General features: G+C 47.3%; 2 protein-coding genes and 1 long non-coding RNA gene across 6 annotated transcripts in view; 2 read left to right on the top strand and 1 right to left on the bottom strand.

Annotated features, from left to right (window-relative positions):
• CUNH1orf105 (chromosome unknown C1orf105 homolog) overlaps window positions 1-21,151 on the bottom strand; it is a 30,508-nt gene extending 9,357 nt beyond the window's left edge. Inside the window, exons 1-6 of one of the 2 annotated variants that reach the window (XM_014456013.2) lie at window positions 21,008-21,151; window positions 19,791-19,881; window positions 13,030-13,104; window positions 11,353-11,420; window positions 9,614-9,681; window positions 5,106-5,507 (exon numbers count right to left, since the gene is read on the bottom strand). In XM_014456013.2, coding sequence (XP_014311499.1) covers window positions 5,362-5,507; window positions 9,614-9,681; window positions 11,353-11,420; window positions 13,030-13,104; window positions 19,791-19,881; window positions 21,008-21,105 — 546 coding nt within the window. In that variant the 5' untranslated portion in view covers window positions 21,106-21,151 and the 3' untranslated portion in view covers window positions 5,106-5,361. Of the gene's footprint in view, window positions 1-5,105; window positions 5,508-9,613; window positions 9,682-11,352; window positions 11,421-13,029; window positions 13,105-19,790; window positions 19,882-21,007 lie in introns of those variants that run through there. The other variant, XM_014456011.2, reaches the window with a different exon arrangement.
• Window positions 1,089-5,106, top strand: LOC111826091. The gene is made up of 3 exons (XR_002829332.1): window positions 1,089-1,325; window positions 3,507-3,571; window positions 4,896-5,106. It is a non-coding gene; the product is annotated as an uncharacterized LOC111826091 (long non-coding RNA).
• Window positions 21,152-21,888: 737 nt separating the features above from the next.
• PIGC (phosphatidylinositol glycan anchor biosynthesis class C) lies at window positions 21,889-24,423 on the top strand. 3 transcript variants are annotated; one of them, XM_006088904.3, is made up of 2 exons: window positions 21,889-22,047; window positions 23,017-24,423. In XM_006088904.3, the coding sequence occupies exon 2, from the start codon at window positions 23,230-23,232 to the stop codon at window positions 24,124-24,126; it is 897 nt and encodes a 298-aa protein (XP_006088966.1). In that variant the 5' UTR covers window positions 21,889-22,047; window positions 23,017-23,229; the 3' UTR covers window positions 24,127-24,423. The 3 variants fall into 3 exon arrangements, with proteins under 3 accessions (XP_006088966.1, XP_023609704.1, XP_014311496.1); XM_023753936.1 differs by lacking the exon at window positions 21,889-22,047 and adding an exon at window positions 22,204-22,464; XM_014456010.2 differs by lacking the exon at window positions 21,889-22,047 and adding an exon at window positions 22,508-22,683.
• The last annotated feature ends 908 nt before the right edge of the window (window positions 24,424-25,331 follow it).

The raw sequence follows: 25,331 nt of genomic DNA, 5'->3' as shown, positions 1-25,331 counted from the left end.
ACTCCATTCCACACCTGCCAATCACACTGAACATCTAACAGGCTGAGAGAACAGAAGCCTCTGTCTGGAGTAAGCAAATGGCACTTTCTTCCCTGGGAAAACCCAACAAGAGGAGGTTTTTTGTTTGTTTGTCTATTTGTTTGTTTTGTTTTGTAGCCAGTTTCATCTCTCAGGGGGTAGGGGATTCCACAGAGGAAATTGCTGTTTTGAAGTAGACTCTAACAAGGTTCATGTTCACAGAGAGTCAGAGTAAGGTAGTGGGAGGAGCTTCAGCTACCTGCTCAGGAAGACCTGAGTTCAATTCCCACCTTGGTGTGAATCTGGGCACAGGTCTTTATGAGACCCAATTTCCTCATCCATATGATGACGATAATAACCCTACCCACCGTGTAGGGTTATGGCAAAGATGGAATATGAACTCACTCACAGTGTTGAGCATGTTACCACACACTAAATGCTCACCTGACCACCCTCTGTACCTGCACACTGTATGGGTTTGACTCTTGTTAGTGTAAAGCAAGCATGTCAAACTCGCAGCCCGCGGGCCACATGCGGCCCATGAATATTTTTGCAGCCCAGCCAATATAACGGTATGTAAGAAATGTTTTAATAAAAATTTCGTAATTTAATTCAATATCCTGTTATACATAATTATTAATAACGAACTACAACATTTGCTAATGACTGATTACTATAATCATGTTGCATTTTAGTAGCAAAACTTCCAAGGGCCAGAGATAGATTTTATCTTCCAACGGGATGCTGCCTGGACTTAGTAGTGTCCAAGGCCTGTATTGTCTGTGAGTCACAAAGAAAATAATTATGTTGGTAGCTTATTGGGTGTCCCATTCCAAAGCTAGACAGGCCCTGACAACTTGGAAAGGGTTTTTGTTTGTTTGTTTGTTTGATCTTGTTTTGTTTTTGGGTCCATGAAATATTCATGTGGCTTAAAATTCAAAGTGTAAGTCAAGTTGTCCTATAAAACAATTTTCTCCCTCTGCCAATTTCTGTCCTCCAGCCACTCCTTAGGGCCAACTAACGTCAATCACTGTCTTTCTTATTGTTTCATGTATGTCTTAGTCTTTATGAAATTTTCTCCATGGGACAGTCTAGGGCGCAAGGGTGTCCTGACTCTGGCAATGTGACTGACATCCCTAAGGATGACCTCTGCTCCACAGGACTGAGTGGAGGCCAATCCCAAGAGGTTAAGGAACACGTTTTCCTTGAAACAGCAGGCACCGGCCAACGCCTGATTTTACTGCTCTGCACCCTGCGGGTCAGGCAGTTAAACATCTGCAAAGAACAAGAGATAACACCCTGTGTGGGTGAGTGCGGCTCTATCTCCTCTAACCAACTTTTCTGACAAGATCACACAATTGCATCTTTGTTCCTGTCCGGGGAGCTGACGGTTGATGCCATGGGCAGCATTGTTGCTGTAATAATCACTGTGGCTTTAGTTTATAGTGGGGAGTAACTCATGCTGATTCACATGCAGGCCTGTCCATGTGCTCTTTCTATGTGTGTTCTTTCTCCAGTGGAAACGATAAGTGCTTCAAAGGCAGGGTCCTAACACCTAACATCACTTTCTTCCATCTAAGCATACCTTGCATATGTCTGAGTAGCTCCGTGGGGACATTCTGTCTTCATTAAGTTATACATTGTTCTAGGGAGACAAGAATTCCATGTACGAAACAGGGACAGTACTTACTAAAGTGCTAAATTAAGATGGGTTTGAGGGGACATAGTTGAAACAGGACTGATCATCCCTGTTCTCTCTAGAGATGACATTTTACCCATTTCTAAATTTCCTAATTTAACCTCGATTCTTAAGACTTTAGTGTACAGCTTTATTAATAGAAACAAGTTCTGTGCTTCCTCCTCTTCTCAGAAATCTTCTACATTCTGCTGGGTAATGCCCTCCTACCTACCTGGAGGAGGTAGACCTCCCCAACCTGAGTAGCTACACCCAACCAGGGCTTTCCTTGGAGGAGACAAGGCAGTTCTGCCTAATTTATTACACTTCTGCTACTTGGAATTGTATGGTTCTTACATATTCAGGAAGACGGGCAGCTCAGTTGTGTGCCAGGAGCCAGTAAGCCCCTGGCAGGCCTCCCATGAGCTGTGGCAGTTGGGGACCTGGCAAAAAATGGGTGACCCTGAGCAGAACACCTGGCAGTAAAAGCCTGCCGGATGTCCCAGCTTAAACTGGGGACTGGAGGTGACAATGATTTTGCCTTATATACTTGATTTTTTTTTAAAAAGCTACAACATGGATTTTCCTAAATACAGCATTTCTCTTCCTTCCTGGCAATGAAAGAATTGTGCTGATTGATTGGTTTTCAAGTTCCCTGTTGGGGTGAAGGAAAATGAAAGTGTAGGAAGGAGTAAGTCTGACTCATGTCCGTGGATTTTTATTATCATGAGAATCATATATTTTTAAAGTAGCAAAATCAGGCTTCAGCCTGGAAACAGACAAACACTACCCAAGATGATCTATGTTAAAAAATTAATCTGAACTGTGCATACTGTGCATGACTTTGAAAAAGGAATAACATTATGAGTAGATGCTTATAGTGAAGAAGTTGTCCTGGCCCATTTATGAGAGCATACAGAAGGTAAAATAATAATGGACAAGTCCAAATTATTACCTCCACGGATCCAGCTCAGTACAGAAAAGACTGCACCAAGCGGTAGCAGAGTCACTCACTTGACCCCACAGCACAGAGAGAAGCCAAGTGTGGGATGCGGAGGATGACTTCATATAAACACTATTATTGGTAGAAAAAAGTCTGGCAGCATCTGTGTGGCTCTCTTTGCAAGTTTAAATGGAAATGGTGAGATTGGGTTGGTCATGTGGAGAAGCTTGTCAAGAGCTGGGCTTCCTAATTTAGGATCTTTGTCTTTAGTGTCATCACTTTCCAGGAAATGGTTGCAGGACTAGAGAGAAAAGGAAATTCACCATCTGGCTGGCTGACCAGCAAAGCTGCTGACGAGACAGCACTCGTGTGCTAAGGCCGCATTGGGTCCACGTTTGGACCTCAGATTCTGGGAAATAAGTTCATACGTAACCAAAAGCAAACAAACGAACAAGGATTTGTATAGAGAAATGAGAGTTCAAAGGGAACTAGTTTTTGTGCCAACTGGACAATCCACTCTATTATTTAACCAAAATGAGGTTGTTAAGTAGACCATGTGAGCAAAGGGAGGTAAATGATGCTAAAGGTCAATATCATTGAACTTTGAAAACCTGCTGCTGCCTTCTTTCCAATACCTCTGCCAAGGGACCAGCTTACTCACCCGAGTGGTTGAGTTCCAGCACCCTGGCAACCCTTCCCTGGAAGGCTGGAGACGCGAGGATATGTTCTCTACAGCAGAAATTCCCAAAGGATGGTCCGAGGACCCCCAGGAGTCTCTGAAATCCTTTCTGGGGTGTCTGTGAGGTTAAAGTTATTTTCATAATAATACTAAGATGTTATCTGCCTTTCTTACTTTTCTTGTCCCCTAAGGGCCCAGTGGAGTTTTCCAGAGGCTACATGGCATATAATATCATCATTCTCACAACTAATGAAAGGTGTGCTTGTATACTGTTGTTTTTAAAATTTCTAATGTGATAAATATAAGTAGATATGATCGACATTTAAAAAAAAAAGCTCTTTAAGGCTCTCAATATTTAAGAGTGAAAAGGTTCCTAAGACCAAAAACCACCGTACTAGAACAGGAGCAAACACCAGAATGTTATTCTTTTTTATGAGATTTTCAAAAAACACTAGAACTCTAGATGAAGACTTCTTTTTTTTTTTTAAATATATATCTTATTGATTTTTTTACAGAGAAGAAGGGAGAGGGATAGAGAGCCAGAAACATCGATGAGAGAGATCGATCAGCTGCCTCCTGCACGCCCCTCCCCCTGAGGATGTGCCCGCAACCAAGGTACATGCCCTTGACTGGAATCGAACCTGGGACCCTTCAGTCCGAAGGACTACGCTCTATCCACTGAGCCAAACCGGTTTGGCTAGATGAAGACTTCTTAATGTGGTTTAGAGAGCATTTTATCTCACTAGGCACATAATATTCAGATTACCTCAAAAGGTCCAATTATTGCATGGGTATATATACTCCAAATCCTCTTATTGGATATATCAAGTTGAAGGAGGAGGTGGAGGCAGATGAGTAAACATTTTTATCTGTGATTTGTTTGTCCTTTGACAATTATCTTATCTAAAATGGATCATAATTCATGCATACCCTGAGAGGAAGTATGTACTATTTCTGGAGTTCTTGAACTGTAACTGAACTGAAACCAAGAATCATAGCCTGCCAGGAATATAGGGCAATCAAGGTAGTTTTTCTGGTTTTATGGTGTCTGTGTGTGTGTAGAGAGAGACAGAAAGAGAAAAGGAGAGAGAGAGAGAGAGAGAGAGAGAGAGAGAGAGAAGGAGAGAAATGAGGTCATTTTAAGCATTAGGCCATTTGTTAGAGATTTCTGAAGCCCATTCTTCAAATAGAGTCAGCACTGAGGTTGGTTCTCACAGGTTGGCCCAAGGTCCACTTAGCCTGGGCATTTCACAAGGCCATTTCCTCCTAAGGAGTGTTAGGGGCCTGATCTCTATGAGCCCCCCTGAAGCTGGGCATGGAATTTGGGGTCATAAATATAATAGTTGGAAGCCTAGAGTTTTCTTTGGTCTCCCTGACACTGCTGATACATGGGCCAGGACACACCTGGTGAGACAGGCCCTCAAACCAAAATAAGCAACTACAAAACGCAGCACTGGGTTTGAACTGGATTGAACAAAGATTAGATGAACATCTGATATACGCAAGGTGTCGTGAGGAGAGCAAGACAAGTCACAGTTCCTGTCCTCAAGGATTACAACTGACCCTGTACCTTATTCCAGTTATAGAATCACAGTATCCTCTGTCATCTACCAGAGTTAACCGACAGAGATAAGGACAGAAGGGCGACCTCCATTTATCTCCTTTTTTCTTCATGGGCTGAATCCTGAGGGACCTCCAGGAGCCATCTCCAGCCCCCTGGCCTGAAGGAAGAGCTGAAATAATTTCCACAGAAAACTCATGTCTTAGAAACAAGGAAATGGTGCCTATTATAACACAATTAAGAATCTTTACCAAAATAAAATTGATGACACTCAAAATGTTCCATTTTAATCAATAAATCTTTATAATTGTATAAATAAAGCCATCGTCTTTAGGAGAAGTGTGTGAGACGGTGGCAAGAGGGGATTCCAGCCACTCTGAGGGAGGCAAACTTGACTCACTGTTTTGGTGACAGGAGGCAATGATGAGAGACTGGCTTGGTGAGGTTGTTTTCTCTCTGGAGTGGAAAGTGTTGAGCACCATCACTCACTGCCTCACTGTCTTGCCCGTGGGCTCCTTTCTGGGCGAGGCAGAGAGCTGTATCCCCCGCAGAGCCTTGTAGGAGTCTGACAACAGCTCGTGGAAGGCCCCTGCCCGGGGGCCCAGAAGGGGCAGTCTGTAGTGAATGCTCTCTGGAGGGCAGTGCAAGAAGGAAGGACAAGTGCTGCTTAGATTCTATTTTTAAAGAAACTCAAAATAACCAAAGGCCACCAAAGACTTCTTCAACCCTCTGAAACAGACTCAAAATTCGCAGGATTCCCTTTAATAGAACCATCACCCGCAACCCCCCCCCGCCCCCAACTAAGCTTTTGCAGCTCTTGTCAAAGAGGCCAAAAAGGAGTGCCTAGAAACCAAACTCAAGTATGAGCAGTCGTGGCCGATTAAATAAAAATGAAGATAAAATGCATCCAGATTTGTAATATGAGTCAGAGGGAAAGAGGAATCGATTCTCAGAAGACTTTTCAGGGACCCGTATGTGGTTCTGCTCGCCAAACACACAAACATGATCTGACAAAATGGCCACAGTAGGGAAAAGTGCTTGCATTTTCAAAGGAACCTTCGTTTTATAACATAATTTGTTTTGGAATTCTTTAGAATCCTTACCATCCTGACCTCTCAGTTGAATATTATTTTATTTACAAAAAGTTGTTAACATTCAACTTTCCCAAAAGACATGTGGCTTAAAGGAGAAAAAACAGTACATGAAATAATAGCTTCCCGTTGGAAGTCACTGAGTGACGGAGGGAACTGGAGACCTGAATTCTCTGGAACATGTTTCTCATTCCAGCTGAATGAGAGCTGAGAGTCACAAAATAATGAGCCCAGGGTCCAGTCTAGGCTCATCGCTCTGATGAAGAGGAGACAGAGGTCCAGGGTTACGGGCACTGACAGACCAAGGAACAAAACCCAGAGCTCCTTGTACCATATCACACGCTGTGCCAGGCCGTAGGCATCCATGTCTACCCATGTTTACTGACAAGAGCCTGTGGGTGTCATGGGACTCGGGACTCTAGGCCAGAGTCAAGGCAAATGGATTCAGAACAAATCCCTCCCCATCACTTACAAAGATAGGCTCTTCCCACTTACTTAGTTCTCACCAATAATTATCAATAATACATGAAGTTTAGCTGAATACACTAGAAATCATTGTTGCAATCAGCAAAATTGGCAGTAATGTTTGTGGGATGAGTCAGCTACTTGGTCTTTGTAGCATGTCCACGGCGATGCAGCACAGGTGGGTGGCCGCTGCAGCAATGAGCAGCACACGCTGTGGCAGGAACATGTCTCAGCCCCATAAATCAGCAGGCCTGGGGACATGTCAGCAGTTTTTCTGGGCAGATCAAAGGTGAAGGCTGCTGGTACTAAGGCTCTGGCTCTCTCGGGAGTGGGGGTGGCCGGGCAGGGTGGGAGGCACAACATTTCTCTAGTTTTACAGGTGGGAACACGGAGGCCCAAACAGTTTAAACAATTGGGCAAAGCTTGTATGGGCAGACGAGGATCTGAAGCCAGGTCTCTGCTCCCCGGCTAGTGCTTTTCCATAACCTCAGAGAGCACACACAATAGCAAAGCTCAGATCACAAACATCATGACCAGAATCAACTGTAGATCTACCCAACTTCAGCTCCTAGCCAACTCCATAGGCTCTGTCTGTTCTGTCCTTGGATGGACTCTATGGGCAAGAACCAGGTCTGTCCGGGAAAGAACACCAAGTCTAGCTCTCCTGTTGGCCATTGGAATACACTCCTAGGGCTATTAAGTTAATAAAAGTAAGTTAATAAAAGGCATCTTATCACATAGCCCTAAAGAATCGGAAGATAAACATTCTTGCTGAGGGAAGGGTGTGTGTGTGTGTGTGTGTGTGTGTGTGTGTGTGTGTGTGTGTTTCATTCCTTTGTGAGGCAGACCTGAAAAAATCCAGGTTAAAGGAAACTCAGGACTGGGTGGCTGCTACAGAGACCCCTGAAACCAGCTGCACATGTCTGTCACCCAGTGTTGTCTTGGCTTCAACAGAATGAGGTGGTTGCAGACCAGAGGACAGCAGGGCTTTCACTGAGAGGAGACTCTTAGCTCCTGGTTCTTTGTCCACTTTGTCCACGGGCTAGGCCAAACTCTTTGGATTCATAAAAAAGGATTCACTGGGACTAGCAGACTTTCACCCCACAAGAGTGGACATCTCCAAACCTCAGCTGTTACCACAGTCTCTGGTCCTCCTTTTTGGGACCTTTTCAAGATACCCCTTCTATGTTCAAATTTCCTTCTTGATGCCCGCTCAGTTCAGTTCTAGCTCTAGTTCCTCTGCAACCACCAGGATAGAGCTTGCACTTCCCCATCTGTATGAAGTGAAGAAAGTGACCTTGATTTTCCTTACTGTGTGTTTCAAATGAAAGAAAAACTGGAGGCGACTTTAGTCAATATGAAAGCAAATGAGAAGATGGACAAAGTCTCTCAAATGACAGCCTGCACGGCACTGAACCTGGGATCCTTTCACCCAGAAGAATGACCCACTCCCACCTTGACAGCCCAGTGTTGCTTCTCTAAAAGATGAGACTTAGGTCAATGCTGAAGCTGGAGACAGAGCCACTATTCCATTTTCCATCAACAGCCAGTGAACGTAAGAATAGCACTGGGCAGCTTCTGGGAGAAGGCGGGTGTGTTAGGAAACCGGTGGGGTGGAAGGTTCAGGGCCTTGGTAAGGCCATCCCAGGTGGGAATGCCGTCCCCTTCCCACCTTAACTGGTACTACCAGGCCTGCCTTCCTAGCACACAATTAGTGTATGGGCAACTGCTTTTCAACAAAGGAGCCAAAAACAAACAATGGAGAAAGAAACACCTCTTTCATAAATGGTGCTGGGGCAATTGGAATGTCATACGCAAAAGAATGAAATTAGACCACTATCAGACACTATACACAAAACTTAACTCAAAATGAATTAAAGACTTACATATAGGACCTGAAAAAATAAAATGCATAGAAGAAAACATAGGTACTAAACTCGGTCTCAGAAAGGTTATTGTGAACTTAACACAAAGGCAAGGAGAGTAAAAGCAAAAAATAGAATAAAAATAAAAGCAAAAATAAACTAACAAGTTTCTGCACAGCAAAAGAAACCATCAACAAAACAAAAAGACAACCAACCAAATGGGAGAAGATATTTGCAAACGATACCTCTGATAAGGGGCTAATATTCAAAATATATAAAGAACTCATACGACTCAACAACAAAAGAATCAGCAATCCAATTTAAAAATGGGCAGAGAACATGAACAAACACTTTCCCCAAGAAAACATACAAGTGGCCAACAGATATATGAAGAGATGCTCAACTTCAGTAGCTATTAGGAAAATGCAAATCAAAACCACAATGAGATGCCACCTCACATTTGTTAGAATGACTGTTATCAATATGACAAGAAATAACAAGTGTTGGAGAGGATGTAGAGAAGGGGGAACCCTCATACACTGCCGGTGGGAATGTAAATTGATGCAGCCACTATGGAAAACAGTTTGGAGGTTCCTCAAAAGTAAATAATAGAGCTACCATATGATGCAGCAATCCCTCTTCTGGTATCTACCTAGAAAATTTAGAAATGTTTATTTGTAAAGATATATGTATGTTCACTGCAGCATTATTCACAACAATAGCCAAGACATGGAAACAACGGAAGGGTCCTTTGATGAATAACTGGATAAAGAAGATGTGGTACATACACACAATGGAGAGCTACTCAATCATAAAAAATGCTGAAAATATATAAAGAATATATTGGCAATTGTGACAAAGGGTAGATCTTGAGAGTATCATGTGAAGTGAAATAAGTCAGATGGAAAAGGATAAGAACCATATTATTTCACTCATTTGTGGATCTTAAAATACAAAGCAATAAATGAACAGACAAACTCATAGACACAGACAAGAGTATGGTGGTTACCAGAAGGGAGGAAGGGTGGGGGAGGATGAAGAGAATAAAGGGGGTCAAATACATAGTGATGGAAGGAGACGAGACTTTGGGTAGTGAGCACACAGTGCAATATACAGATGATGCATTATAGAACTGTATCCCTGAAACTTGCATATTGTTATTAACCAATGTTATCCCAATCAATCCAATTTTTTTAAAAAAGAGAATGGGAATTTGTTCAGAAAGTTTAGAAATTATCTTAGGGGATTAAACTTTTCATTCTACTACTCCGGGGGCAGTGTGCCTCGTACCACACATACTACCAAAGAAAGCAAACCTGTTGAGATGTCATCAGGGGAACACCTGGGTTCAGTCTGAGCTTTTGGTGGCTGAAGACTCTTCATTCTGATTGGGGAGAGCAAGAAACCATGTTAGTTATTTGACTAGGGCTTGTTGGAAAGGAATGTGTCCTTGCATGTTTTAAAACAGCGATGGCCTCTTGAATCCAGCTCTTGTTAGCCTGGTACTGAGACCGCCTCGCAGCAGAGACAACTGGGTCAAACTTGCAAAAACAAAGTACTTTTGAGCAAAGTGCCAAACTGGTAAGATATAAATTTGGGGCAACAAATTGCAAAAGTCTCCCTCATAGAAGAGTGAGCTTTTGCTCAGAAATCCCTGGCTTTCGAGAGTTGAGTTTTCCATTTGCAGCCCATAAAGACTATTGATTAGAATAATTTTTACTGTGCTTTGACATAAGAACTATTTAGAAGTATGGACTCAGTGTAGGTGAATGTTATGGGTGCTGGAGCCTGTAATGCTCAAATACCCATTTCCTCCATGATCCTGTCCACCTGGGCCAGGCACTGTGGTTTTAATGCACCGGAGCCTACATCTCAATGTGGACCGAATGGCCCTGAGGTCAGCGACTGCTGTCCAATGTAATAAAGACCTATTATCCTCCCACATTATTGCTCTCTGTGTGAGGAGGGAAAAGAAAACCTTTTTGATTGGTCATATATAAGGGTAACTGTATGTCCAATCATCTACTGAAAAGCAGTTCTACCTACTTTGGTGCCTGATGCAGGGTGAGTCCATGTTTTAAGGTTTTTTTGTTGTTGTTTTTAGAATTTATTCTTTTTTTTAAAAATTATATTTTTAGTGATTTCGGAGGTGAAGAGAGAAAGAGAGAGAGACAGACAGAAACATCAATGATGAGAGAGAATCACTGGTCGGCTGCCTTCTGCACGCTCCCACTGGGGATTGAGCCTGCAACCCAGGCATATGCTCTGACTGGGAATTGAACTGGGACCTCCTGGTTTATAGGTCAACCCTCAACCACTGAGCCATGCCGGCCGTGCTTGAGTTTTTTAATAACGTAAAAATTGAGTATTTCTTCCCTGTCTGATAAATACAGGAAAAAACCTGAAATCCAACTAATCAAAATTCTGCCTGGATTTTATTTCTGATATAGTTGCTTTTGATAAGAAAGCAGCAAATGACAACCAACCAAACTGATAACGAAAAGGAATATTAGGTATTAAAGAGTGCAGCGGATGTCCCAGAGTCACGACAGATTCTGTGACCTGAATGAGATATGCCATCTACATAGAGAATTTGTATTTACTTCTGCCTAAGTTGTCAAAGAAATTTCCTATATTATTCCTTGCACTGTTCTTGCAAAGATGGAAAGGATGATGAAACCTCCTACAGTAGTTTCAGGGTGAAAAAAACTTTTTGGGTCTAACTATCTGGTTTAACCAAAAAACAAAACCAATCAAGAAGCCCATTCTCGCTGAAACCGGTTTGGCTCAGTTAGAGAGCATCGTCCCAATAGGCCAAGGTTCCGGGTTTGATCCCCATTCAGGGCATAGATAAGGATCAGCCAATGAATGCATAAGTAAGTGGAATAAATCTCTCTCTTTTTCTCTTCAAAATCAATAAAAAATAAAAGAAGCCAAATCCCTTAGCATCCCCTAAACATTCTACTTACTATTTTTCAATTCATTATCTTTGTGCCCCCAAACCAATATAATCAGAATTAGCCATGCCATGTCCCAATTTAAACCTTTGACTTACCTATGACTCATACAATTCTCAAAGGAATGTTTCAGATCATTTGGGATCATCATCATTCTTGGTTGTACCTGAGGAAGACAGTCTCATTTAGAACATTGTCCAAAACCGCATTCCAATTTTCATAGACTGTATGTGCCACCTTAACAAACTCAAGTTGTTTAAATATCAGAGTCAGAACTGTATCCTTTTGTGATATGAATGAACCAGAAGGAATTACCCTGCTCACATGTCATAGGGTCTTTGTTCTTCCCCGGTTATCAGATTTTGAAGTTAGATACCTCAAGATTAGTAAATCTTCCAGGTTTCTTTGGTGAGCCCACCACAACATTCTTCAGGTTTCAGGTTAACTATCACTTTTTCACAGGCACTACTAGGTCCCAGATGGCTGCCCAATGACCTCCTTGTTCCTAGGCTGCCTCGACTAGTATACTCATAACCTTTTCATTGTAGTCATTTGCTTAATGTCTGGCTTCCCTTATAGACTTTCAGCTTCCTGAGGCCATAGACCACATCTGTACTTTAGTATTTCCAGGTCCTTAAGAAATATTTGTTGACCAAATTAGTGGATGAATGAACTCACTGCAAAGCATACATGAGGGTGTGAAGTGTGCCCTTCACACAGCTGTCCCTGGTGACCCCACACTAAATAATGAAGCACCTGGCCAAGGGTCACTTCAGCACCAATAATAATTATCCAAGCCACATACCACTTAGGATTTTTATTTCATTGATATTCATCCATTTTATGCTTTTACTTTTAAAAAATATTTTTCTGTTGCTAATCATTTTCTTAAATTGAGACATAATTCACATACTATAAAATCTACCACGTTATTGTCCAATTCAGTGGTTTTTGGTATATTAATAAAGGTGTATAGCAATCACCACGATCGACTTCCAGAACAATTTCATGACTCCTTTATTCAGGAGTCAGTCCTCCTCCCCCAAGTCCTCAGAAACCACTATATTCTTTCTCTATGGATTCACCTACTCTGGACATTTCATATATATGGAATCATACAATATTTGAAATAAAAAATGTGCGATTCTTCCAACTTTGTTCTTCCTTTTCTAGATTTCGTTGGCTATTCTGTAACTCTTGCATTTCCATATGAATTTTAAGATCTGCTTGTCAATTTCTGTAAGAAAGGCATCTGGGATTTCAAGGGCGATTGCCTTGAATCTGTGGATCAATTTGGGGGGTTGTATTGCCATCTTGCCTTGAATCTGTGGATCAATTTGGGGGGTTGTATTGCCATCTTAGCAATATTAAGTCTTCTAGTCCATGAATATGGGATTACTTCTATTTATTTAGGTCTTCTTTAATTTCTTTCTATAATATTTTATAGTTTTTGTTGTACAAGTCTTACTTTTTTTGTTAAATTTATTCCTAAGTATTTTAATTTTTGAGGCTATTGTGAATGGAATTGTTTTCTCAATTTTTTGGATTGTTCATTGGTAGGGTATAGACATAAAATTAATTTTGTACATTGATCTTACTAGTATAGTCTGTAACACTGCTGTACTCATTTATCAGCTCTAATAGTTTTTGTATGTGTGGATCCCTTAGAACTGTCTATATATAAGATCACACCATCTGCAAATATAGTTTCACACCTTCATTTGTAATCTGGATTCCTTTTATCCCTTGCCCATCTCTGTCATCGCCAGGCTTACCATTCTCACTTCCTGGCATGTGGAGCACAGCTGCTGGTTCCTGCCCAGCATGGGGCCTCTCTGGTTCCTCCTGGCCTGCGGAGAGAGAGGAGAGGCAGAGAGCAGTGAGGAAATGCTGTGGTATCTGGGGCAGCAAAGAAGTGGAAAGCGGGTGGAGGGGTGAGGGAGGTTAACAGTTATTCCTTCCATAAAACAGAGATGGACACTCTGGTCGCAGCCCCATCCTGGGTGGATGTAGAATCGAGGCTTGACTGCAGCCGGTAGGTGCAGAAAGGGTTTAGGCAGGAGGGCTGAGCCAGAGACCCGGTGGTGGCCTCGGGCTCCTGTACAGGGATAGGACAGCTGGCAGAGGGGGCTGAGGCTGGGGCTGGGGACTGAACCAAGGTCTGTCTTTTCGACTTGAGCACGTAGTTTGAGGGGCTGCACTCTCCCCATTTTATACAAGGGTCCACCATGGGGACATGAGGACCTCCGATGGCTTGAGGAAAGCGAAGAGAAGACTTCCCTCCGCAAACCTTTCACTGGCCCCTCCAATGCAGCGCCCTCTTTTCTGACGCCTTAACTCTCCAGCATACACTGTCCAGCACCAGGTGGCCCTGCTCCACTTCCCCAGAGTCACAATTTAAGCCATGAGCAGAACTAGAGCTGGTGCAGGGTCCTGAGCTCCTCAACTTTGGGGGAACAGAGGCTGCCCGGGGCATGAGAAAGCTCCGGGTCTGCTCAGCGCTGCTTTCTCCCTGACTTCACTCCTGCCCGGGCTGAAGGGAGGCTTCCAGGCATCGCCACCTGTGGCCCGAGGCTCCAGAGGCTGCAAGTGGGAACTTGAGACTCCTGTTCTGCCTGGAGTTCTCTCTCACCTCCTTCATGCCCACTGACGGCAGCGTCCTGAGACATGCTCCCAGGAGGCGCAGATGACGGGGAGGAGGGTCCTGGGACCCACAGACCATCACTCTGCACAGGAGCCTTCTCCTGCCACTGGATCGGCTTGTTGTGACACCTGGGCCCTGAGCTGTCCCTGCTGCCCTGGGAGGTGTGCACACAGGAGGAGGAGGGACATGTTTAAGCTAAGTGGGGAGTGCCTGGGGTGCTCCTACCGTGACCTCTGCTGGGTGGGTCGCCATGGAGCTTCACACTGGGGGTGTGAGGACTGAAAACTATGGGCAACGTTGGACTCTTCCACCAAATGTTTAAAATACACTTCATTTTTACCGGCTGCTTTAAAACAATCGACTCAGTCTTGCCTCGCTGTGGGTCGGTATGCTACAGTATGAGTGTGAATGACTAGATTCATTCATCCAACAACAACACACTTACTGTGAGGCTACCATGTGGAGGGGGCGGTGACAAAATTCCTGGCCCCAGGGAAGACCAGGGAAGAATACAAACTCGTTCATTTGCCCATTCATTAGGGACTGGGGACACTGAGATAAATGAGACACAGCCTCTAAGCTGTCGCCACCCAGCAGGCTGTGTACAATCGTGTAGTATATTGAGGCCCCCGGGAGGGGTCTGAGAAGGTTAGAGAGGAGGCAGTGCCTGGGTAGGTGAACAGGAGGGGGCAGGAGGAGGGCATTCCAGCCAGAAAACGCTGTGCAGCTACACAGAGGAATGACCAGCCAGCACCCAGGAGAGCTCAGGGTGTCTGCATTGTCCTGTGGGAGGAGGGATGCAGTGAGAAGAGACACTAGAGAGGAGTCCTGTGCTGACTCCTCTGCTTCTGGGCCAATTCAACCTTCTCCCCTGTCTTCCCTGAGGTTCTAGGGGTGGAATCTCCTGGGGATGAGCCCCTCCATTCACCCCTCACATCTCTGAGTTCTGAGACTCAGATACCCCCCAGAATCTGCGATTCAAGGTTGGGGGCACCAGGTGTCATAGAAGAGGCAACGGAACTCTGGGCCTCCAGAAAGGAGAGAGGCAACGTCCCAACGGAGGGATCAGGAAGAGCCTAGATGCAAAGAAGTTGCTGCAAACAGTTTGGGATCCCAGGTTCTGTCGGCTTCCTCCCTGCCGTCGGGCTCTGCCGCCGAGTCCCCTTCACTCTCGGTTTCCTCAAGGCCAGCCCAGCAGAGGCAGGAATGGAGGGTTCAGAGCCCGGGCCCTGGGTTGCATTATAGAGTCCCAGCTACCGAGAAAAGAGGCTCAGAAATGTTAGACAGTTCTCCTTTCCCAAGCAGCTGTCCCCAGGAGAGCGGATGGCAGCTGTGACTGCAGAGTGACAGCAGCCTCTGTCCCCTGGCCAAGGTCTAATGCAGGTTCCAGCCAGGCCAGGAAGCCAAAGCTTGCTCTTCACATGCCACAGCTGGAAACATCTGGATATCGAGGTCAACATCTGCCAGGTTCCCAAGATCCGGCTCATGGCCCAAGTCCTTGGCCCCCTTCAATCTTTGGTAAACAAACAGAGAAATCTCTCTCTCTTTCATACACACACCTGTCTCACAACAAAAACTGAAAATGTGAGCAGCAGATGGTGACTTTAAAAATAGCACGACTCAAGGAGCACTGACAAATTTGCCTCTGTACTCCCTTCCCTTCGGCACCTCCATTCCTCTTTCTCCGATTCACTCCTGTCTTAGCTGAGAGAGGTCACCTGGCTCAACTCTTTCAATGAACACCATGAGGAAAATGTGGCCCAGAAAGGTTAGGGTGCTTGTCGAATAGCTCATCTATTTAGTTTGTCCACCAGAAAGTTCTCTGGCTGAAGGGTCAAGGGGACAGTGGACTCTTAGGATCCATATAAGGGGGTAAAGATGCCTATATCCCTTTGAATACAAAAAGTGGTGCTCAGAGAACTATTTTCAATAGGCCAGAATAACCCTATGATAATTAAACATTGTCTTGATCTCTGAAAATACCGGCCACCTCCATAGTTTTATGCAGCTGAATGTAGTTTTTAAAATTATCTTCCTGTTCACTCGGAAAAACTTCGCGCACACACACAAAATAAGCAACAGCCATGTACCTGCCGTCCTGACTTAGTAAACTTGGTTATTATTACCATTTTACTTCAGGGCATTGGTGCTCATGATTACCTCCCTTTAAGATGGTCTTATAGTTATATATGTTGGATCTCTATCAACAGGAGAACAACTTAGGCGTATACAAGGTAGTTTCTGTGGTGGTCACGAGCTTTCAAAAATTGAGTGTCGCCGTAACCGGTTTGGCTCAGTGGATAGAGCGTCGGCCTGCGGACTGAAAGGTCCCAGGTTCGATTCCGGTCAAGGGCATGTACCTGGGTTGCAGGCACATCCCCAGTGGGGGGTGTGCAGGAGGCAGCTGATCGATGTTTCTCTCTCATCAATGTTTCTGACTCTCTATCCCTCTCCCTTCCTCTCTGTAAAAAAATCAATAAAATATATTAAAAAAAATTGAGTGTCAATGGGAGAAATCTTAGAAAGAGTTCTCGGGGGTGAGAACAGTGGGAGTCGCCCTTCGTGTGTATTTTCTCAGCTATGTCCCTGCACCATGTCACTAGCCAGGGCTTTTTGTCACAGAGCTGCTAAAAGCAAAGGCAATAACGTTCTCACCTTTATTCAGACTCATTAGACTGGAAAACAACAGACCAGAGAGGAGACAGAGTCCATGGGGCAGGAATGCAGAGAGTCGGGTGGCCTTTCACCCTCCAGGAGTGACTGTGGGGCTCTAATCAGTTACACCCAAGCCTGGCAAGCAGAAAAGGGGAAGGGGGGCAGGGGCTTGGCAATGGCCCCCATACATCTGCTCTGCCTGCCGTGGAGCTCTGAGTGAGCTGCCTCCTGGCCTCACGCATCCACCTATCCAATTACACTTTCCTGTCCTGGGCATCATGAGTGGCCGCCTGGAGTGGCAGGTGGCAGTCATGACTAACAGAGCAGGTGCTCCACAGTAGAGGTTTGCATGGGGGATGTTTAGGCTCCGTTTCTTTGTCTTCATTTCCTATCTTTCTTCTTTGTGAGCTTATGCCTCTCCCCTTCCATCTCCTTTTTTGTATTTTTGTCTCCTTATGTCTCTTGGCTCGGCTTCCCATCTTTCTGTCTCTGAGCCTGTTTCCTCTCTTTCCCTCTCTCATCAGGGAGGACTACACTCCAGGCACACAGACACCTGCACTGGCCAGGAACAGCTCCCGGGCAGGAAGGACCGCCACCTGGCTGAGGATGACCAAAGTCCTGCCCTTTGACCTGTGACGGTGAAGAGGGAGCCAGGGCAGGACCTCTGCACCACGCCGAGGGCCCGGAGGTCTGGTTGGCGGCAGGGCTGCCTGCAGCTCTCAGTAGGTCCCCGATTTAGAGGATAAAGGGAGAGATAGTGTGTCCACAGAGCATTCCACTCCCATGAGATGCATCATTGCTCGTTGCTTTCCAGAAAGGAGCAGCTGTGGCTGTTCACCGCACAGCAGACACACTCGGGCCTTCAGGTCTGTAGCCAATGACTGAGATCTGAGTCTGTGTGACGGGCTGGGAGCTGACCTGAGATACCTGCCAGCTGTCCCAACAGAACAGGGACCCAGGTTTGCCATGAAGGTGGCAGAATATGCCTCTCCCAAACATGCCACTGGGCCATCAGGGTTATTTGGAGCTGAAGGCACTTTGTAAGACAGCAGGTGCATGAAGGGTGCGCTGACCCCCCTTTTTCTTCCTGAAAGTAGGAGATAAAACCCCAAAAGGAAGAGGCCTTCCTTACACCAGAAGGAAAGCAACATCCTTATCGTAAAGGACCAGAAGATGAAGCTGAGGGAATTCTCTGCAAACAGACCTTGTTTAAATCTCTTCTCCCCTCTAGCCTCCCCGTGCAGTTGAGTTACTTTTCCACAATCGCCTCTCTCGTATAAAAACGTTTTGGCTTTGCCACTTCTTTGGGTCTTTGTTCCTGTAGGAGGGCACCCGTGTCACGTAAAACATAGTAAATAGATGTGCTTTTCTCCCCCTAATTTGTCTGCGGTTAATGTAATCCTAAGGCCCAGATGAAAGCTCTAAGATGGAAAAGGTTGGAGAAAAAGAGAGAGAGAGAGAGAGAGAGAGAGAGAGAGAGAGAGAGAGAGAGAGACCCGCGAGGTACCAACAGCAGTAATGGACTTGTGACCTGCTGTGCCCATTGTCCCAGCCTGGGAAGCTGTTGCTCTGGGCTGCCCTCTAGTGGCCACCCATGAGCACTGCAGCCATGAAATTCCGAGCCCAGTTGAAGGGGAACCTCTCACTGGCCTGGGCCTTAGCAATGCCTTCTCCCCTGTGTCCTGGGTGCCTGGAGTCAGTGCCTCTGCACGTGTGCTGAGACCCAGAGCAAACCTGCAGGAGGTGGCGCTAGGTGGCAGGGGGAGGCTGTCTGCATAGGAAGTTCAAGGAGACTAAATGACCAGAAGGCTTCTTGCTGGTTCTGCCTGGACTGCCAAGCCCAGCGTGTCCCTGCTCAGCCCCTCTGACGTGGCGGCAGGCACTCTCACCTGCTTGCCTGGGTGTTAGGGGGATTAATGAAGTCACCCTGGAGCACAGCCCTGCCCTTGACCCTCAGTGCTGTGGCCAGGCCCACCCAGCTCCACTGTCCCTTCCATGTAAGCCCGCGCCCCTGCGGCCTGAGCACTCAAAGCTCTGCAGGCAAGTCCTGCCTGCTCAGTTGCAGGTCTTGCTTCCCGGGCCCTTCCTCACTCGTGGAAATACTATCTTCCGAGCCAGTGAGATGCCACTACCTCTGGATCCTGCCCTCGCTCCGTCTCTGTTCGCCCCTTCCCCGCCCACAGGGGACCCTTCCTCCCACCCTGCCCTGATATACATTGGGCAGCCGTGAGCCTGTCCCTGCGCCCTGTCATTTGTGTAGGCAGGAACTGACCTGCTCATCCCTGTATCTGTATGAAACCAGGTAAAAAGGGCTGCGAAAGCACTTATCCCGGCGTGAGGGCTGGTCATGACGTGGCCGAAGCTACAGAGCTCTGGCCAAATGCGTTAGGGACGCAGCCTCCTGCACTGCCCACAATAGTCCTATGCTGGGTAATCTTTCGGGTGAAGAAACTGCTCGTGTCCCGAGTTCTCTCTCTTCCTCCACCTCGGGGAGGTGCTGACTTCACAAGCACCATAAATTCGGGGACCCTCTGTGAGGCTAGTGTCACTGCATGTCACCCAGCAGCCAGGCACGGTTGACTTTCAGGGGTGGAGGGGAGATGAGGACTGTTTAATGTGAAAACCTATGTGAATAGGGATCCTAGGGGTTTATGGTGGTGGTGAGAGGGGGTTAGAGACTCAGAAACTAGGTGTGGTTCTGGACACAAGGCTGAGAAGCAGTCCCTGAGGGTCCCAGGGCAGATGCCTCAACATGAAATTTTTAATTTCCCTTTTTTTTTAAAAAATATATTTTATTGATTTTTTACAGAGAGGAAGGGAGAGAGATAGAGAGTTAGAAACATCGATGAGAGAGAAACATCGATCAGCTGCCTCCTGCACACTCCCCACTGGGGACGTGCCCGCAACCCAGGTACATGCCCTTGACCGGAATCGAACCTGGGACCCTTCAGTCCGCAGGCCGACGCTCTATCCACTGAGCCAAACCGGTTCCGGCTAATTTCCCTTTTTGATGGTTCTCCCCTCAGGCCTCTATTCTTAGCTCCAGTGGACCTGGGGGCCCTGAACAAGGTGACTGGCTGGGGCTCGTTCATTTCACTTGGCAAATGTCTACTGAGCACCGACATGGCCCAGGCTCGGGCTGTGCTAAGGAGACAGGAAGTGTCTTTGGAGGCACATTCACGTCGTCCTAGAACTGCTATTGGTTTCTTTGCAATTAAAGAAAAAAAAGTTGAGTACCTTAGATAAGCCATTTGGAACTTGAAACGTATTTGGCGAATTCACATCCTTCCTCCATGAATTCAGAGACGTGGCAGAGCCATGAGGGTATCTGAGTGATCAAAACAAAAGCCTGTCAGAACCACAGTCTCTGGTGTGAAGGGCGAGGCCCTTGCTATTTCAGAGAGAAGCCACGGGGCATCCCTGGGCGGGGCAATCCACCACCTCCTCCCGTGGACCATGTCCTCCCTCCAACCACGTTTTCCCTGGAATTTTCTTGGCGGTTTGCAAGAGAAGTAGTGATGCTCTTCACAGGGTGGCACACCTGCTGGCTGGTGTGGTTCATTTTATTACGGTACGAAAGTTCTACATGTGCTTTAAGCTTTAGCTAGCCTTGGCAAAGCAGCTGTGACACAGAACAGAAAGGGTTTTGTCAAAAATAAACAGCATGAGCCCTAACCGGTTTGGCTCAGTGGATAGAGTGTCGGCCGGTGGACTCAAGGGTCCCAGGTTCGATTCTGGTCAAGGGCATGTACCTTGGTTGCAGGCACATCCCCAGTAGGAAGTGTGCAGGAGGCAGCTGATCGATGTTTCTCTCTCATCGATGTTTCTAACTCTCTATCCCAATCCCTTCCTCTCTGTAAAAAATCAACAAAATATATTTTAAAAAAATAAAAAATAAAAAAAATAAACAGGGTGGAACCCAGAGCTGTGGCCAGACGAGGATTTCCTAATCCTCGGGAATTGCTGATACTTAAACAGCCAGCCTTTCAGCAGACTTTGCATGCCTACCTGTCCTCCCCAAAGCGCAGGGCACCTCACAGGTGTGGTCCATCCTGTTAGACCTCCTGTGAGGCAGGTGGGTGTCATTTCTCTCAACAAGGGCTCCCTGCTGCCCGGACCCTCCCCGTACAGACACGTGGCGAGCTCCTCTGACCACCGCAGGTCCTTCTCCTGGCAGCTAGCTCCAGCGTGGCTGGCTGCAGGAAAAGCCGTCCCCTTCCCTTCCCCTCTGACCCTCCAGGACCTGGCTGTGAAAGTGAGCAGGTTCTGAGGACACCTCGTTGCGTGCTGGGCCTGCCTTGTTCAAGCCCCTGCCCTGCACCCCCTCCCACTCCCACCAAAGACTATGTAATCAGGGAACAGTTGACGTGGGTTTCTCAACTGACCAGACGCGTGGCCTTGCTTCTGTGTGGCCTTCCCTGCAACCTTTGCCACCAGCAGCTGAGCTCTCTTACCTTTTGGGGAGGCTGAGCACCAGGGGCTTGTTTCTCAGGCTGGCCTCACAAAGCCAGGGGATCCTGTCGAACTTGGGAACAGAAGCCTGGAGAGACATGGAAAGAAATCATTTTCCAGAATCTGTCGCGCTTGACCAGAGCAAGCTGATGGCAGCTGGACAGCGGACAGCACTCAATACATTTTTTTTTTTTTTTTTTTTTGTGAGCAGTTACATTTAGTTAACTTTTTGGGTTGCCCACACAATGGCCAAGAGCAAACAGTGTGGTCCCCATTCCGCTGATGGAGAAATGGAAGCTCAGCCTGTTGGCCGAGCCACGCTGGTAGGGCGAGGATTCGGGGTTCCCGACTGTCGTGTCCCCCGTGTCATGTGTTCGCTGTCCCTTTGCTTCTGGGTCACGCCCCTCTGTTCTGCAGACGCGGGTGCCTCCATGCACTCCGCTGGGTCTCAGCGACCTGCTAGTCCACGTCTGCGGCGGAGTCCGCCACCTCATCCCTTCTCCAGGCAAAGAGAAGAAGGACGTTAACTTTGTGCATCCACTTCCCAGCTGGGCGGACCAACCACCACCTCCCTGAGCCCCAGTTCTGTCCCCTACGAGGGCGGGGCGGCCGTCACATCACAGGTCCGTGCGCGGGACCGAAAGCTCCCTCCCGGGCAGCGGCGGTGTCACCAGCACCTGCAGGGATTCGGTGACTGTGCCGGGAGAATGCACGGACCCCGGGAAGGCCCCCGCCGAGGGCCTGACTTCACACCGGGAACTCAACACCGGCAGCCGCGCTCAGCTCGCGTCGCCCAGCCCCGCCTCCACCCCGCCCTTCGGGGGCCGGTCCCGGGTCTTTCGGTGGCGGAGTTGCTTTCCTGTCCCGTGAACAGCCGCGAGGGGGCAGCAGCGAGCGCGCCGGCGCAGGGAGGGCGCTCCGGCCGCGGAGGTTGAGGCGGCCCCGGAAGTGCTCCGCCGCCGTCGCGACCCCGGCGCCCCGGATGGGGAAGGAGGCGGGCGTCGGTCCCCCCGGCCGCGCTTCCCTACGAACAGGCGGGCAGGTGGGTTCCGAGGGAGTCCTGTTTCGGGGCCTCCCTCCCGGTGGGGCGGCGGGGCGGCGGCGGGCGTGCGGGGCCCGGGCCGGGGTCCCTGCTGCCGTGCGGGGCCCCGGGTTCGGCTCGTGCAGCCAAACCTGCCGCGGTCTCCGCGGGAGGCGGGCGGCCGGGCCTTCAGAGCCCTTTCCGAGAGCACGTTTGCTGGCATGTCTGACGCCGGGCTTTCCCATTGTGGCCAACGGGTCGCTGTCTCCGATCCCCACAGATGTTTCTCTCTCTGAGTTGGATGGTAGCTCTTTAGAGGGGGGTGACCTCAGTGAAAGGATCTTTAGTTTCTTTGAGTCATTGGCTTTGGCTACATGAACCGTGGAGCTCACTTTGCTTGTAGGATGCAGTTGACTGTTCAGACCTTTTAAATAACAGGTGCCTTTGAGACCCCAGTCCAAGCTCTGGGTCCCGTCCCTGGACGTTTGCATAAGTGGCAGCGACGGGCATGCAGTGACAGGGCTTGGGGAGGCTCTCAGCCCATCCTCAAACCTCCCGGGTGTGAACCCCGAGTTAAAGAGCTGGTTTGGAGGGGGAGGCACAGGCTTTGGGGTCAGACTTTGCATATGGCTCCACCACTTACCATGGTTAACTTGGGTGAGTTACCTGAGCGATTTGACTAAGTTTTTTTTTACTAGTTAAAGTGGGACTAACCAACCTGCAGGATTGTGGAGATGGAATGAAAGCAGCAGCTAGTTAAGGCACTTAGCACATTGTAGGCGCCCAGCTGAGTGACAGCTGACAGAGGTCTATTATTATCCCAGGAAATGTCATTGAAAACCTGAAAGGAAATTTTAATGTCATTATTATAAGAGGGCCACCACATAGATTTTTGCTCAGGCGTCTAATACAGTGAGTTGGTTTGATTTTAACGCAGCCCTGCCCTTACCCTGCAGCAGTTTTATAGGCTCATGGTCTGTCTTTTTGTAGGAACTTGGCTGTGTTGTCCTGCCTCAGAGAAGAAACTCCTCTTGCAGGCCTTGCCTGGGTTGCAGCCTTTGAGAACAAGGGAAGGCCGGCACAATATCAACCGCAACACAGCATGGGATTTCCGGAGAGGTCTTATTTCGAGACTTTATAAAGAACAAGAACCACATGGACTTCTGCATGGGAAACTGAACTGGCCTGAGGCCGAGGGGAAGGATGATGTGTGCCCAACCTGTACCTAACACCACGGAGATCAGGTGGCAGAAAGTCTTATATGAGCGACAGCCCTTTCCCGATAACTACGTGGACCAGCGGTTCCTGGAAGAGCTCCGGAAGAACATCCATGCCCGGAAATACCAGTACTGGGCTGTGGTATTTGAATCCAGCGTGGTGATACAGCAGCTGTGCAGCGTCTGCGTTTTTGGGGTCATCTGGTGGTATATGGACGAGGGTCTTCTGGCCCCTCACTGGCTTTTAGGGACTGGCCTGGCTTTGTCACTGACTGGCTATGTTTTGTTCGATCTCCTTGATGGAGGCGAAGGACGGAGGAAGAGTGGGCGAACCCGGTGGGCTGACCTCAAGAGCGCCCTGGTCTTTATTACTTTCACGTACGGTTTCTCGCCCGTGCTGAAGACCCTGACAGAGTCTGTCAGCACGGACACCATCTACGCCATGTCAGTCTTTATGCTCTTAGGCCACCTCATCTTCTTCGACTATGGGGCCAATGCTGCCATTGTGTCCAGCACCCTGTCCTTGAATATGGCCATCTTTGCTTCTGTCTGCCTGGCCTCACGCCTGCCCCGGACCCTGCATGCCTTCATCATGGTGACATTTGCCATCCAGATTTTTGCCCTGTGGCCCATGTTACAGAAGAAACTGAAGGCATGTACTCCCCGCTGCTATGTGGGAGTCACGTTGCTCTTTGCATTCTCAGCCTTGGGGGGCCTGTTGTCCATCAGTGCGGTGGGAGCCACCCTCTTTGCACTTCTGCTGGTGTCTATCTCCTGCCTCTGCCCCTTTTACCTCATTCGCCTACAGCTTTTTAAAGAAAACATTCATGGGCCTTGGGATGAGGCTGAGATCAAAGAAGACTTGTCCAGGTTCCTCAGCTAAGTGAGGGAACTCCGTTCTGTTATTCAGGAAAGCTGATAGACCAGCCTCCCAACTAGGATCCAATCGAAGGCAGAGTTCCATTCTGGAAGCAGCAGGCTGATGTGGTGGGAGGACAGAGATCCAAAGAAGAAGTGAACCAAAGGCTTTGGCGGTGAAGGTGCTTGTCCTTTCTGTTGCTTGGTGGATGAAAAAGCTTTCTGGGGCCCTCAGGCATGGTTACCTCCCATGTCTTACTCACTGTAACAAATGAAGTGATGTGGTTTCTATTTATTAAAAACTAACAACATATCCAGCAAATTGTGTCTTGGTTTTTCTGTAAGCAGAAGGCAGATAGAAGGGGCATGAAAAGTGAAGAGATAATAAAAACGCGCGACTGTGTGTTAATAAAGTCACTTCTCTACCCTTTTCAATGTACTAATTCAGTCTCCGTTATTTATCTAGAGCTCAGATCCTCCAACTCTGGATGCCATGTCTAGTTTTGTTGCCTAACACTATAGAGTTGTTCTCTTAACCTTAACTCAGAGTTTCTACTTGGTTCTTAGTGAAACATGTATGTGCCATAATATGCAGCAAAATGCTGGGGGAATTCGAAGAGGCTGGAAGTCAAATTGAGCCGGAGTAGTAGGAAATATTTACTAGAGGAGATGGCATTTGAAGTTAGTCTTGGAGGTTAGGTGTGATTGAAGTGGGCGAAAGATGGTCTAGGGCAGCGGTTCTCAACCTGTGGGTCGTGACCCCTTTGGGGGTCGAATGACCCTTCCACAGGGGTCGCCTAAGACCATCGGAAAACACATATATAATTACATATTGTTTTTGTGATTGATCACTATGCTTTAATTATGTTCAATTTGTAACAATGAAAATACATCCTGCATATCAGATATTTACATGACATTCATAACAGTAGCAAAATTACAGTTATGAAGTAGCAACGAAAATAATTTTATGGTTGGGGGTCACCACAACATGAGGAACTGTATTAAAGGGTCGCGGCATTAGGAAGGTTGAGAACCACTGGTCTAGGGTGACCCCTCCTCTGCCCCAGCAGACCACCTAGTCAGAATTTGGGCCTGGTTTCAGATCTTTAGAATGCCAAATAAAATTCTAACTGAAATCTCAATAGCTGTCAATGTGATTCTTAACCTGAAATATGACTTACGGATTCTGTCACAAATTAGGCTCCCCAAAACACTGCATGCAGCACA

This window comes from Myotis lucifugus, unplaced genomic scaffold (assembly GCF_000147115.1).
Source record: "Myotis lucifugus unplaced genomic scaffold, Myoluc2.0 scaffold_54, whole genome shotgun sequence".
Taxonomy (NCBI): domain Eukaryota; kingdom Metazoa; phylum Chordata; class Mammalia; order Chiroptera; family Vespertilionidae; genus Myotis; species Myotis lucifugus.
This window is presented reverse-complemented; position numbering and strand designations above follow the sequence as displayed.

Coding starts and splice junctions, on each gene's coding strand:
- PIGC (XM_006088904.3), top strand. CDS start 23,230: ATGATGTGTGCCCAACCTGTACCTAACACCACGGAGATCAGGTGGCAG.